Source organism: Branchiostoma lanceolatum, chromosome 15 (assembly GCF_035083965.1).
Source record: "Branchiostoma lanceolatum isolate klBraLanc5 chromosome 15, klBraLanc5.hap2, whole genome shotgun sequence".
In the NCBI taxonomy this organism is placed as follows: Eukaryota; Metazoa; Chordata; class Leptocardii; order Amphioxiformes; family Branchiostomatidae; genus Branchiostoma; species Branchiostoma lanceolatum.
The window spans coordinates 2,552,339-2,565,804 of NC_089736.1; the positions used below are offsets into that span (position 1 = coordinate 2,552,339).

At 39.2% G+C, this 13,466-nt stretch overlaps 2 protein-coding genes and 1 long non-coding RNA gene across 3 annotated transcripts; 1 reads left to right on the forward strand and 2 right to left on the reverse strand.

The window, feature by feature from the left end:
- Window positions 1-6,362: 6,362 nt before the first annotated feature.
- LOC136420853 (ribosomal RNA-processing protein 7 homolog A-like) lies at window positions 6,363-10,211 on the forward strand. The gene is made up of 4 exons (XM_066407966.1): window positions 6,363-6,701; window positions 7,203-7,476; window positions 8,178-8,282; window positions 8,795-10,211. Exons 1-4 carry the CDS (start codon window positions 6,448-6,450, stop codon window positions 9,020-9,022), a joined length of 861 nt encoding a protein of 286 aa, XP_066264063.1. The 5' UTR covers window positions 6,363-6,447; the 3' UTR covers window positions 9,023-10,211.
- Window positions 10,127-10,678, reverse strand: LOC136421025 (antho-RFamide neuropeptides type 1-like). Its single transcript, XM_066408171.1, has one exon. The coding sequence runs from the start codon at window positions 10,676-10,678 to the stop codon at window positions 10,127-10,129; it is 552 nt and encodes a 183-aa protein (XP_066264268.1).
- A 68-nt stretch (window positions 10,679-10,746) lies between these two features.
- Window positions 10,747-13,253, reverse strand: LOC136420854 (uncharacterized). The gene is made up of 3 exons (XR_010753332.1): window positions 13,205-13,253; window positions 12,853-13,005; window positions 10,747-11,383 (listed from the first exon to the last, which is right to left on the reverse strand). It is a non-coding gene; the product is annotated as an uncharacterized lncRNA (long non-coding RNA).
- Between the last annotated feature and the right edge of the window lie 213 nt (window positions 13,254-13,466).

The following is a 13,466-nucleotide window of genomic DNA, read 5'->3' on the forward strand; positions in this document are numbered from 1 at the left end:
AATAAGTCCGCCTAGAAAAAACAACCTTGTACATTAAAAAGTGGACCTTCGCGCGTTTCAAATTCTAAGAATTGAACCTTCTGAAAGGGCATTTTCTGTGTTTTTGAGAGAAATTCAGAGGAAAAATCAGAGACAAAGTTTTTTCTAGCATTCTAGCTTCTGTGGCGTTGCTGGTGATACAAGTAAGTCCGCCTTGAAAAAAATCTTGAACATTTAGACCTTCAAGCCTGAAAAGACGAACCCCCCGAACCCCCCCTGGCTACGGGCATGTAGACTTAGCCTTAGACTTAGACGGAGGCTCCCGTGTATGCACTAATGTGTGAATAAACCAATTCATAAGTTTTACCTCTAAGAAACATTTAAGCCCCATCTGTCATGGATGGAAAAGGTAGATTAGCACTCAAATGTAGTGCTCCGTTCTGAAACAATTGTTGGGCATTCTTCTCACTGTCGGGATAGTATTCTGCATTTGATATGCTGGGAAGATACGAATGTACCCTAAATAGCTGGTGCTAAATGACATTCTCATTGAGACAACTATCCCTGTCCCTGGTGCTGAATGACATTCTCACCATGTTAGCTTTTAGGTGTTTTCGTTTGTCCTCCTTTCTTGTCTTTGCTGAAGTGTGATGTCTAGTTAGAGCTGATGTCTTGATTATATTTCCTTGAATGGCACATACATAAATCTCTTAAATCATATTGCTCGCATATTCAAAGGAATAGCTACACGATAAATCACCTTGCTACTATCAAGAGATTGCCCATAACCTTAGGGCTGCCAGCTTATCCTTACATATATGACTTAAACTTATTTTCTGTTGCTCTCTCTGAATCTGAATGTGATTTAGAAACCATCTAAACATACATCGTAGATCCTCTCTCTTTTGTCTTAACAATTGCTATGGAAACCCTAGTCTATGATTACTTGTTTCTAAGAATGTTAGATATAAGCAAGAATAAGAATCTTGAACTTTCTTAGATGTCCATTTTGTGCACCCAAGTATGGTGAAGAATCTGATTATTGACTTTATAGCATGACTGTGTGCTACAAGGCTGATGGTACATACTTGATGTAATCCTAACTTCCTTTTTATGTTTACCTTCTCTGAAGGGAAATGTTTTGTTCTTGCTCTTTTCCTTCCTCTTCCCTTCCAAACAAATAAGGTCAATGACCTGGACCAGACGACTGTCACCATGGTTACTATTAAAGTAGCAGACACCCTGATTACATTGTATGGCAAGTGGAAGGACAGAACAGTCAGAGCAGACTGTAGTTTGTAAGAGCTTGACCGTGTGAAGGTAAATGTTATATATTTGCTTGCAAATGTTACTTTTCCAGTAACTCCGACTTGGCGATTCCTGACGGATAAGCATGTCACATAAATGCTTGAAAAATTCTTAGACCTTTTGGAGAGTCACTTGCCCCTTAACATAGTTTTTCTCAATGAATGAAGAAGACATGATCTTCACACAGCTCTGCTTTCATTGCCACCATTGTGGGTCCTATATACATGAGGACTTTGTTATTACTTTTAGATCTTGACATGTTTCTGCTGTTTCCAAATACTGATGCCATTCAGTTTAAAATTGGGAGCTATCATGGCACGAGTGACAAACTTCTCTATCTATCTCTTTTTAAGAGACCTTTTTTCTAGTCATGAAGATATCATTTGTTAGAAACTTTTAGACATTGACATCTTGATAATTAGAAAAAAAGAGGCTTTATGCTTGGCTTCTCTAATGAAGCTACTTCTTTTCGGCCTTCTCTCTTTCTTCTAATTATCAAGATGTTATTTGTAGGACTTTTAGACATCGATTCTATGTTTGGATTGTCTATAAATGAAGCTACATATCAACTACTAGTACCATGGGCTCTTGAACATTTCTGTATGTCACATGCAGCTCATTGTCACATGTTGTTTTAACGACAAATTTGATGCAGCTATACTATAGATTTGCATCCTGAGATTTTAAGTTAAACCTGCATTGTGGTTAATCAATCATTGATTTTTTGGATAAAGTGGTTGGAGTTTACCACTAGTCACCAGTCCCTGTTGACTCTTCTGGCCCTCAAAGATACAGCCTTAAAACTTTTATTCTTCACTTTTGGTCTTTAAATTTTCTGTCTCAGACATTTGAATTGCTTGAAATTCCCCTCCCCCCCTCTCTCTCTAAGATGACAAATTCCACTGCTTGTCATTGCTATTTGATCATGATTTCACGAAGCCCTGTGATGGGCTAGAGCTATCCCACATATTTCTCGGAAACAAGTCCAGAGACACACATACAGATCCTGCTTACATGACCTTTCTATTCTTCTCTCGCCAAAATACTAACTTAAACTTTTTGTCCTTTTCCCTGTTTCTTATGAAACAAATACTGAATACTAATGGCTACCAGTCTAATACATGTATGTAGCCTAGTATATCCTCTATTTCTATGCCATTGTAAAGCTATGAAATCTGTAGCCTAACTTTATTGAAGTCTGCATGTTTCATGCCCCTTACGCATATTTAGGATCAGTGAGTCAGGGTGGAGTCAGAGTTGTTGTGGCCGGCATACAAAAACAAGACTTTATTCAGAATTGCACCTCTCTCCTCTTTGTTCCTTAACTGTTGTAATTCAGGACTGCCGACTCAATACAGATTCTCCTCTTGGCGTCTTGATGGGTGATTAAAGTTATTCTACATCCTTCAGGCTGACTCAGCCACCCTATGTTCTTTCTCCCTCTATTTCTAACTCCTCTAAAAAATTTTCTTGATGCTTATCAGCTTGAGGGTGACTTGTGCCCAGACTAATTCTTAGCTTCTCCTACATTTATGTCCTTACAAGACTCAGACTCAGCTTTTTAATGCAATGTTCGTGTGTTTCTAAGAAGCACATCCAGAGAGATACATCCAGACCCTTCTTACATGTACCTTTCAATTGTTCTGTTGCCACAACATCCTTTGTCCTACTTTCTTTTTTCTCTCTTTTTGAGGACTGTGAAGCCTGAAATATATAATACAGCATGTTTACTGTCAACTTCTTTTCATTGAAGTGAATGAACTTCTTATTCCGAAAATAATATGTCAACAAATGTTCTAAACATTTTATGCCATCAAAGTAATTTTGTTGCTTCTAACTTTTCTGTAAACTGAAATTTAGAGAACATCAAAACTTCTCATCATCTTTCCTTATCAGTTCAGAGCTACATGATGATTATCTTTTCTCTCTCTATTTGAGGACAGTGAAGCCTGAAAAGTTTAGATATATTGGCTGGTTTACTGTTGACTTCTTTTCATTGAAGTGAATCAACTTCTAATTTCCTTTGAGAGTACTGCCGGAAATGAAATGTCAGCAAGTGACAAGTTCTAAATACTTTATGCCATCAGAGTAGTTTTGTTGCTTCTAACTTTTCTGTAAATTGAAATTTAATGAATATCCAAACTTCTCAACACCTTTTATTATAAGTTTAGAGCCAATATGAGGACAGTAAAGCCTGAAAAGTTTAGATATATTGGCTAGTTACTGTTAATTTCCTTTCATTGAAGTGAATAAACTTCTAAGCTCCTTTGAAAAAACTCCTGGAAAATAAATGTCAACAAGTGACGAGTTCTAAATATCTTATGCCATCAAGGTATCTTTCTTCAGCTTGTAACTTTTCTGTGAACCCACATTTTGTGAACATCCAAACTTCTCATTCAAGTTCATAAGCTTCTTGTCTAATTATATTGACAGAATTGCCAAAAATGAAATGTCAGCAAATGACAAGTTCTAATATTTCATGCCATAAAACGTTTCTGTGAACGGAAATTTTGTGAACATCCAACTTCTCATCATCTTTTCTTATCAAGTTTATAGCTATGAGGATGATGATGATGATTGTGATAATGATGATGATGATGATGATTGTGATAATGATGATGATGATGGTGATAATGCAGGAATAGAAAAAATATATTTGTACACTTTTACAACAATACCTTGTGATGTAATCATATCATATTACATTGCATCATATCATATTGCATATCGAATTATATCATACGATCAGTAATCTCTTTCAAAGAGTTTGTGCCCAGAGTTTATACCAGATAACCAGACCAGATATTGCGACATATTGACATGTAGAATTACTGCAATGTAAACCACTACTTGTAGATGTAGAAAAAGGCCATGGCAACAGATAGCTCATTTTGTATTTCCAATTAACACTGTGAGGACCAACAAAATTTCTTTTTTGAAACATGTTATGTTCTTGTGTATTGAAGTGGATGCGAATTTGTCAGTTGTAAACTTACCATATGATAGAAAAACTTGAATATCTATATCTCTTCATAATCTCATCTATCTATTGCATTTCTTGGACAGAAAACTTGAAAACAGACAAAAGGAGCTACTTTATTGGCATTGATTGAAAGAGACACTGGACTCACAGGTTCTGCATCATTATCCGCCATGAAGGACAGATCGTACTGGAAAAACTTTATGGAGTGTACCTCACCGGAGTAAATCCGAAGAATGATGATGAACATGATGATGATTGATAGATGAAATTAGATTATTTTGCAATGATGTATCAAGCATATCATCCTTATAAGCTGGACAATGTAATGTTTAATTCAGATTCAATGATGATGATGATATCATATATTGATTCTTGTTATATAATTGAATTTTAATGTGAACATTGTACATTTTGAAAAGGGAATAAAAGCATGAACTTGAGGTGATGTGTCTGTCCTGTTTGTCTGCTTTTCATTTCAAACATGATTAAGAGACTAAGGTTGATAAGTTCAACTGTAGCCACTAGGGGTGGATACCGGTTTGCTGGACCTGATTCGGACCTTTATAACATCCAAGAACCGAGTCCAAAAAACCTGAAAGCCAAAACCTGATTTAAAAAAAAACTGAACAAAGTACAAATACTTTTTTCTATTTTGTTTGATAAAAAGTGTTTTGAGTCTCCCCTCTGACAAAATAGACATTTAAAATCAGTGCAACATTCAAATATCAAACACTGGTTTATGTTGAAAGTCTTCTCACCAAGAAACTTTTATAGTTGTGCGTGTCAGTGTTAAAGGGGCATATTGTAGAATCTGGTGGGCAAAAACTACAAATAGTAAGAATTTGAAAGATCTACACTAAGATTCACATTTGTAACTTATTTGTTACTTATTTCCAACATATTCCCGTCATTCTGTTACATTTCCCGGCCATTAATAAACGACGAAAAACGCAGAACGTGTAAAATCTGGTTCATCTACATATTAACTTGCGTCCCGCAAGTTAATATGCAAATAAGCCAGCGTAGAACGCTGCGAAAAATCCGAATCAACCGTTATGGTCGGAGTTCGAGCGTCACAGGAAAATCACCACAAGTGAACAAACTTCGGAACGACGGGCGTTCGATCGCGTGTTCGGTGGTTCGTCGGAATGTTGGACAAGATGGCGACCAATTCAAGCGGCGGCAGGGATTGCGTATATAATTTTTTTCAAGACGTTTGCACCACACTACAAAGTTGCATCCGTACGTGATGAATATTGCTGTGCAGTGTAATAAGGTAGATTCAACTAATGATGAAGAAAAATAATCAAAAACAAAGAATTTTGTTTTATGTTCATGTCACAATATGCCCCTTTAATTCTCCATGCTTGATATCGGTTTGATAAAACAAAACATCAACTGGACAGGATCAGGTCCGGACCTGAACCTAAATCTCTGGACCTAAACTTGGACTTGAACCTTATTAAGCCGAACCGGTATCCACCCCTAGTAGCCACTACCTCTCTCTCTCTCTCTTTGTCAGCTGGCTTCAATTCCTTGTGTATCAATACTGCTAGACTACAATTACAATCTAATTTCGTATTAGTAATAGAATAGTAGTATTCTAATTTCATGGAGTACTTGATATTTAGCTAATCTTTAAAATCAGGTGTGTAGAGGCATTTTCACTTCTTTCATCAAATTCAACAAAGGCCTGGTGTTACCTTTATTTAAAAGTAAATGCGTTAGGGCCTTACAGCTTTTCGTTCTACTTTGTAACATTTTTCCTGGTCGTTCCTTTTGTACAAACTCACTACAGCCAACAGGTGGTTGGACTGATTCGCTAGTTTTCTAACACCATGCAGCAGCGCCACCTACTGATTCTTATAGAAGTGCACAAAAAGCAACGAGTAGATGCAGATGGCATCCAAACGATCTCGTGAATTTACAAAATGACACATCGACTGCAAATTTCTTTTGTAGAAGCCAAAAAGCGATATAATTGATACAAAATAATATATAAATATTATTATCGACTTTATAAATACCATTTTATTTTTTTTCTTTCTTGATTTGGTAATTGGGGTAAAGAAGACTACGGTTGCATGCGGTGCAGTAACCTTTGACATCCACATGTGCAAGCACGAACAAATTTCTTTCAGTTTCTTCCGGCAAAATCCTTCCCAAAAGCCATCAAAATGAAGAAAACCACCGCCTCGAAAACATCGGAAGATCCCAATTCCTCCGTACAACTGTGTCGGGACTTCTCGGTGAGCGGTTTTTCCGCGATCCCGGTGAAATTCAGCGCCGCGTGTGAGGCGTGTCATCTGCTGTACAGCAAGCCGCACCAGGTCCGGGGGACAGACGACAGCCGGCCGGCGGGCAGGACGCTGTTTGTACTGAACGTGCCGCCGTACTGCACACAGGACTGTCTCAACAGGCTCTTCTCAAGGTGATGAACATAGTCTGTGCAGAAACTGTCGTTTTATGTGCTATATGTGCGTGGGAGCTTGCCATACAATCTATTGTACTTGTCTGAAATGGGGGAGGGGGGCTTTCACTCTCTAGCATCAGATAGACTAAACAGTAAATTATTTGATTAGACCAAGGATGTTATCTCCTTGATTAGACATGCTAATTTGGTACAGACTGTGTCTGTTATCGCGTTCAATTCAATAAAACAATGTATGAGTTTTTTGGAATTTCAACAAGCAAGGTATCTCTGTAATGGTACATTGAGTCACGACAGGAAAAAAAACATCTTGTTATAAAAAGTAGCTGGTTTTCACACTTTACTCATGATGTCATTCAAATTTACATATAGATATTACTATAGGGGGAAGTAGGCTTTTCTAATTGACGTATTATCTGTAAATCCAGCAAAAGATCAGGGTTGAAATTTTGAAAATGACAACTAGTAAGTTTTAAGCCAGCAGTGTTTATATATTTGCAGATGTGGGAAGGTGGAGGCCGTCCATTTCTGTGAGCGGCCAGGAGGACAGATCCACACAGACGACACGAGCACGTTCTTCCCCACAACGCAGGAAATCAGAACATTCAAGGTCGCGTACGTCGTGTTTGAGAAGCCGTTGGGGCTGAAGAAAGCCGCGGGGTTGAAGCTGTCGGAACCGTTCGTGTTGTCGACCAGAGACCAGCCTGTGGTCACCGGCATGGGGAAATGGTGCCAGAAGTACACACAGGACAGGCCTGATGTAGCAGAATTACAGGTAAGGTCAGGGGGCAAACTTACAGGTCAAAGGTAGGGTCAGGGGGCACAAGGTAGGGTTATGGGGCAAACTTACAGAAACCAGCCTGTCCTCACAGGCATGAGGAAATGGTGCCAGAAGTACACACAGGACAGGCCGGATGTGGCTGAGTTACAGGTAAGGTTATGGGTCAAAGGTAGGGTCAAGGAGTCAACTTATAGGTCAAAGGTAGGGTTAGAAGTCAAGCCTGTAGGTTACATGTTAGTTTGACTTTTACAGGTTAGTTAAACTATGCAAAATTTACAAGTTAAACTTTACATAGTGTCTAACCAAGAGCAAGTCTTCTTGATCTTGATCGGGTACTGGGCTACACTCCTCAGTTGGAGTGAAGCACCCTTTGAAATGCACAGTGTTTAAGAATGTTACTTCGTGGTTCGTGGTTATGATCTAACATAATAAGAATATATGATATTTCCTGGGGTTTTTTCACACAGTGAAAAGCTGTGCCAACTGCAGGTGTAATCACTTTATGTGTAGTTGTGTGTTCTTTTGTAATGGTTACAGATGTTATTTGTGCATTCAAACTGAGCTGAACAGTTACATGGCATACTGCAACAAGTGTATTAGATGTATGGGACTAGATAAGCCAAATGCATGTATTGGTCTGTATGTTCAGTTATTTGTTGGCTTGCCATGGTACCTGATGTCATTTGTGTGTTCAGAGTGAGCTGGACAGTTTCATGGCGGAGTACGACAAGCGTAAGAAGGATGAGCTGGAGAGGGAGAAGGCCCGCGGGGAGGAGCCAGATGAGGAGGGATGGGTAACGGTGAGTCACTCTCACAAAATTTGTTTCTACAGGAGTAGTTTGTGTGAATATCTGCTTCTATGTATTGTGTGTATTTAAGTAGAATGATTCTGGAAATCATATGAGGGAGAAGTTTCATGATTTTTTGCTTCTTGTAACTTCATGGCCTAACAAGCTGTTTGATTTAGGGACCCCTTCTAGCAGTAAAGGTCAAGGTAAAGCAGTCAAACCTCAGAAACAGGATTAAGCATGACGATTTTTCGTTTCTAGCTAGTAGTAATAGCTTTCCTTAAAACTGCACTTAAAAATTTTGCTGTGTGAATAGGATATGTTCATTATTGTATTGTTCACATGTAGGCCTTGGAAAGAAGTAGTTTCATTGTTGACTATTTTAGTATTTAGTAGCCAAGCTGCAGATAACAAGCAAGTAAATCTCATGGAGGAAGCATGAACTTTAGCAAATGCTTTCTGTGGTTAGATATAACTTAGATTTCCCTTAAAAATTGTTAAATTTGCTGTTTCATTTTTCCCAGGTTACCCGTCACGGCCGTACCCCCGGCGCACCGCGTACAGAAGCCATGGAGAAGAAGGCGCTGAAGCGGGAGAAGAAGAAACGGTCGCGGCGGGAGCTGATGAACTTCTACACATTCCAGATCCGAGAGGGCAAACGGGAACACATCGCACAGCTCAGGAAAAAGTTTGAGGAAGACAAGGATAAGATAGCAGCAATGAAGGCAAATAGGAGGTTTAGACCATACTAGCTGTTGATTTTGATGTCTTAATAGTAGTCTAGTATAAGTCTTGAAATGTTTGCGTGGTTAAATGTTTACAGTTTTTGCATTAGCTAACACCCCAAACTCATCATACCATAAACATTGCATTAATATGGTTGTTTCAACTGCGAATCGCAAACACCTCCTTTCAATTTCCCCTCCTACCAGAATATCAAACTGTAATACGTAAGTGAAAAAGTTTATGTACTACAATGAAATTGTGTTCTGTGTCTTATATTGTTTATGATGATTGCTTTCAAAAGTATTTTCTGTAGTTTGCACTTATATATTCAGGTTTCTTTATTTTGAAAATACAGCAGTGAGAAATGGCTGAACTGAATTGAATTAACATTGATCTTTAATTTAGATGTATATTCTTCCAAAACTTGAAGATAAATGTCACAATGAATGTAATGCCTATTTTATTTTATTCTATAAAACACCTTTTATCCTTCAAGGGCTAATCTTCTAGGTCACATGTATAAAGTTTGGTTCAGCCTTTGCATGTACTAGGCTGAAAATGCTACCACCATATGCAGGTTAGTGTAGGTTATATGCACACTTACACTAACTTTCTACCCTTAAATCTAAGATGAGTAATCATGTTGTTAGCAGCTTGCTATTGTACCATCTCTTATACACAAGTACAGATGACTTATTTCAAGGAACTTCTAAAAAAGCTGAATACGCCTGCATGTAAGCAATAACATTTCAGAACACAACACGCCATATATGTATGCCAGTCTTTCTACCAAAAATAAGTAATGCTATTGGTAGATTTCCATTGTACAAAAGCAATGATATAAGAGTACAGATGACTTATTTCAATGATGTTTGAAAAACATTTAGAACCTTGCCTCCCTACCCTCATGTTGTGTTATGATGTACTGTGCTTAGCATTACATCTATTGGTCCAAAAATCGAGATTTAAGGTCTTAGTCTATAAATCCACATACAACTCTCCTTTCAGCCATCCAAGGCCTATGGGCTATAGTGGCAAATAACTTTATACTGGGGTATCTTGCCTTCGAGGTAATACTTTACGAAGATTAGCTGCATAGTTGTATTTTTCTATGGAATCAAGGTTGGCTTTCAGGAAAGTGTACATGAGATGGCAATCGGTTGCTGTTTTGATCGTCTGGTGATCGCCATTGCCTGCAGCATTGCCTGCAGCATTGCCATCAGCATTTTCCGCAGCATTTTCCCCAGCATTTCCCGCAGCATTTTCCCCAGCATTCCCAGCAGCATTGCCAGTGGCATTTTCCGGAGCATTTCCCGCAGCATTTTCCCCAGCATTTCCCGCAGCATTTTCCCCAGCATTTCCCGCAGCATTTTCCCCAGCATTTCCCGCAGCATTTTCCCCAGCATTTCCCGCAGCATTTTCCCCAGCATTCCCAGCAGCATTGCCAGTGGCATTTTCCGGAGCATTTCCCGCAGCATTTTCCCCAGCATTTCCCGCAGCATTTTCCCCAGCATTTCCCGCAGCATTTTCCCCAGCATTTCCCGCAGCATTTTCCCCAGCATTTCCCGCAGCATTTTCCCCAGCATTTCCCGCAGCATTTTCCCCAGCATTTCCCGCAGCAATTTCCCCAGCATTTCCCGCAGCATTTTCCCCAGCATTCCCAGCAGCATTGCCAGTGGCATTTCTATCTGTTTGGTGTATACTGATACCGACGTCTCCAAATGGCTTGTTGTCAAGACAACAGTGGAGGTAAAACATATGACCAAAGAACGTGAGCACGATAAGCAAAAGCGAGCACATGTTTGTCCCCCAAGTAATCCGATACAGAGAGGCAGCAGACTCAGTGCAGTCTACAGTTAATTCTTGGTTCACGTTACATTTAAAGTTATCCTGAATGCTGTTTACAGTGCCAGGTTCAACAAGCAAAAAAAACAAAATGGAAATCACTGTCAATACTGCTGAAAATATCTGTTTAGTTAGATACCTATAGTATATTTCCTTTGCACCAAACCAGGCTTTAATGACCTTTTTCAACTCCTCCTGCCCATACTTGTATCCAGGAGACCAAGATCTATCCGTAGATCTGAAACGGTCATATAAAACATTGAAGTCATGTCTTATGAATCTAAGATTACCAGTAACCTCCCTGGCTGTTGTTATGTTCCAGAGCAAGTGCGGTGCGAACATAACAACAGACTGTGCCACTAACATCATGACAAACACTCTGTAGTCAAAGATAGTCTGCTTCCTACAATAAGCAGTCACAAACTCATCCAGCTGGTTTGAGTACATCCTTGGGTCCCTGAACTCTTCGGCAGACGATCCGTTGACGTTATTTGCAGCCACAGCGCTCCCAAGGTTCACCGGGAAGCACTCTAAGCTGGAACCTGGTAAAAAGTCACAGATACAGTCATGATCAGAACATTTTCTGACCAACATTTGTTCATAACACACCCTCACGCACATACGTACACACCCATGCATGCACACTCATAATTCTAAGTGTGTGGCATTTGTTACCTTCGCCGAGAAGGTTATGCAGAGTGTAGCGTTTGTCTGTTTGTTTGTTTCTAGTGGCACAGAATAACTCGAGAATGCCTGGATGGATTGTCTTGGTATTTGGTATGTTGGTAGGTTTTGATGAGACCTGAAAATGATTAGATTTTGGGCCACCTAGCGGCTTCTTACGGTACTGCAGCGGAACTTCCTGTTTTGATATCTGGTGTTCTGGACATGCTATGGAACTTATTTTTGTGTGGTAGATAGATCTTTGGACAGAGAGTAAGTTGTGTGGGTTTGGGCCCCCTAGCGGCTTTTTTGGAACTGCAGGAGCAGGTTTTGTGTCTGACTTTGAAAGGGAATAACTCAAGAAGGGCTTGATGCATGGTAATGATTTTTGGTAAGTAGATAGCTTGAGTGAAGTTGTACATGATTAGATACTTATCATACAAATCAGTACCTAATTTGCATAATTAATGAGGAAAGTTTATACATCCGCCAAATTCCATGACAGGACTCTGAAACATGTGATATGTACACATGTAACTGAGGAAGAGAGAAATATTAATTGATATGAACTATGCAAATGAAGACCTCATTTGCATAATTAATGAGAAAATACTATAATAAGATGGCCTTGATGGATGGTCATGATTTTGGTATGTAGATAGCTTGTGTGATGCATAGTATGATTGGAAGATAATTATGCAAATCAGATTCTAATTTGCATAATTAATGAGGCACCTTTAAAAATCTGCTTTGTTATGACTGTTCAAATTGTAACTGAGGAAGAGAGGAATGTTGATAGAAAATATGCAAATGTGGGCCTAATCTGTATACTTAATGAGAAACTTCTATAGTTCCACACTGGCAAATGACGGCAATTTCATACATTTAATAATTTGTGGCATCGGGAAGTTATGTGAATGTGAACATCGTTGAATCAAATTAGGCTAATAAGGGCCTCATTTGAATCATTGATGATAAATATTAGCATAACCTTCTTTGTTAAGCTCATAATTTGTTAAGCTCATACTTTGGACATGTTGTATTTTAGGACAATCAACTGGTATGATTTAGAATTGATTAGAAACACTCCTAATATGTCAGTCATAAAGGTTAAAATCATTTGGCGAAGGTATGAGGTCGTGGAACTCTGGTTTTGAATAAGTTGCAATCACAAAATTGAACTTGGAGTGACATGAAACGAATATAAAATATCTGACTATCTTTTACAGACTCCGATAACTAAATACAGACTTCGATCGGGATCTCTCCCGGCAGACTCGGCAATTCTGCCAGATTGCATTATCTCTACCAGGGCATAATAGAAATGTACAATGGCTACCGGACCTACCCAGAAGATTCCCTCCAACCACGGAAGCTGCCAACGCCATGGGAACCCAGCATGACAGGATCTTGATCATGACGTCAGCCCATAACTCGGCCCGTAAGGTTCCGTCCTTTGCTGCGGCCATACAAACGCTCAATGGTGTCCATGTCGCCACGGCTGCAACAGAGAGACACTTTGTTCTTCCGTTTGTGTGTTATTTGAGTAGTGGTAATGTAAGGTACACCGAACTCCTGGTTGGGTACGGGACCCGCTACTCAGTGAAATGTTTTCACATGTACACCCCTGGCCTAGAAAATCTTAACATTTCAAAATGTACCCATCTTAATCAACGTTGATAACGGTATCGTTGTTTTACCTTTTACGGTACACAGCGTGCTTTCAGGACAGGTGAGGTATGTTTGGCGTCACTGGCACATGAAAGGTAACAAAAGTAATGCGCGTCCAACCAAGAGACTACTATAAATCATTACTCGTCATAGATATCAGCATAGTGGTTATGATTGCCTTTGATGCAAATATTTGAGAGATGGGGTTAAGTGTATAGTGACCAGACATAAGAAAAGAATCTAACTAATTACGGACTATTTGCTACAAGTACATATTCTGTATGTTCCGCG

What these genes read in the sequence shown, in the direction of transcription:
- LOC136420853 (XM_066407966.1), top strand. Translation starts at nt 6,448, where the DNA reads ATGAAGAAAACCACCGCCTCGAAAACATCGGAAGATCCCAATTCCTCC. An exon ending in CTCAACAGGCTCTTCTCAAG is followed by an intron (nt 6,702 to 7,202) that starts GTGATGAACATA and finishes ATATATTTGCAG; the next exon opens with ATGTGGGAAGGTGGAGGCCG. An exon ending in CTGATGTAGCAGAATTACAG is followed by an intron (nt 7,477 to 8,177) that starts GTAAGGTCAGGG and finishes TTGTGTGTTCAG; the next exon opens with AGTGAGCTGGACAGTTTCAT.
- LOC136421025 (XM_066408171.1), bottom strand. Translation starts at nt 10,678, where the DNA reads ATGCCACTGGCAATGCTGCTGGGAATGCTGGGGAAAATGCTGCGGGAA.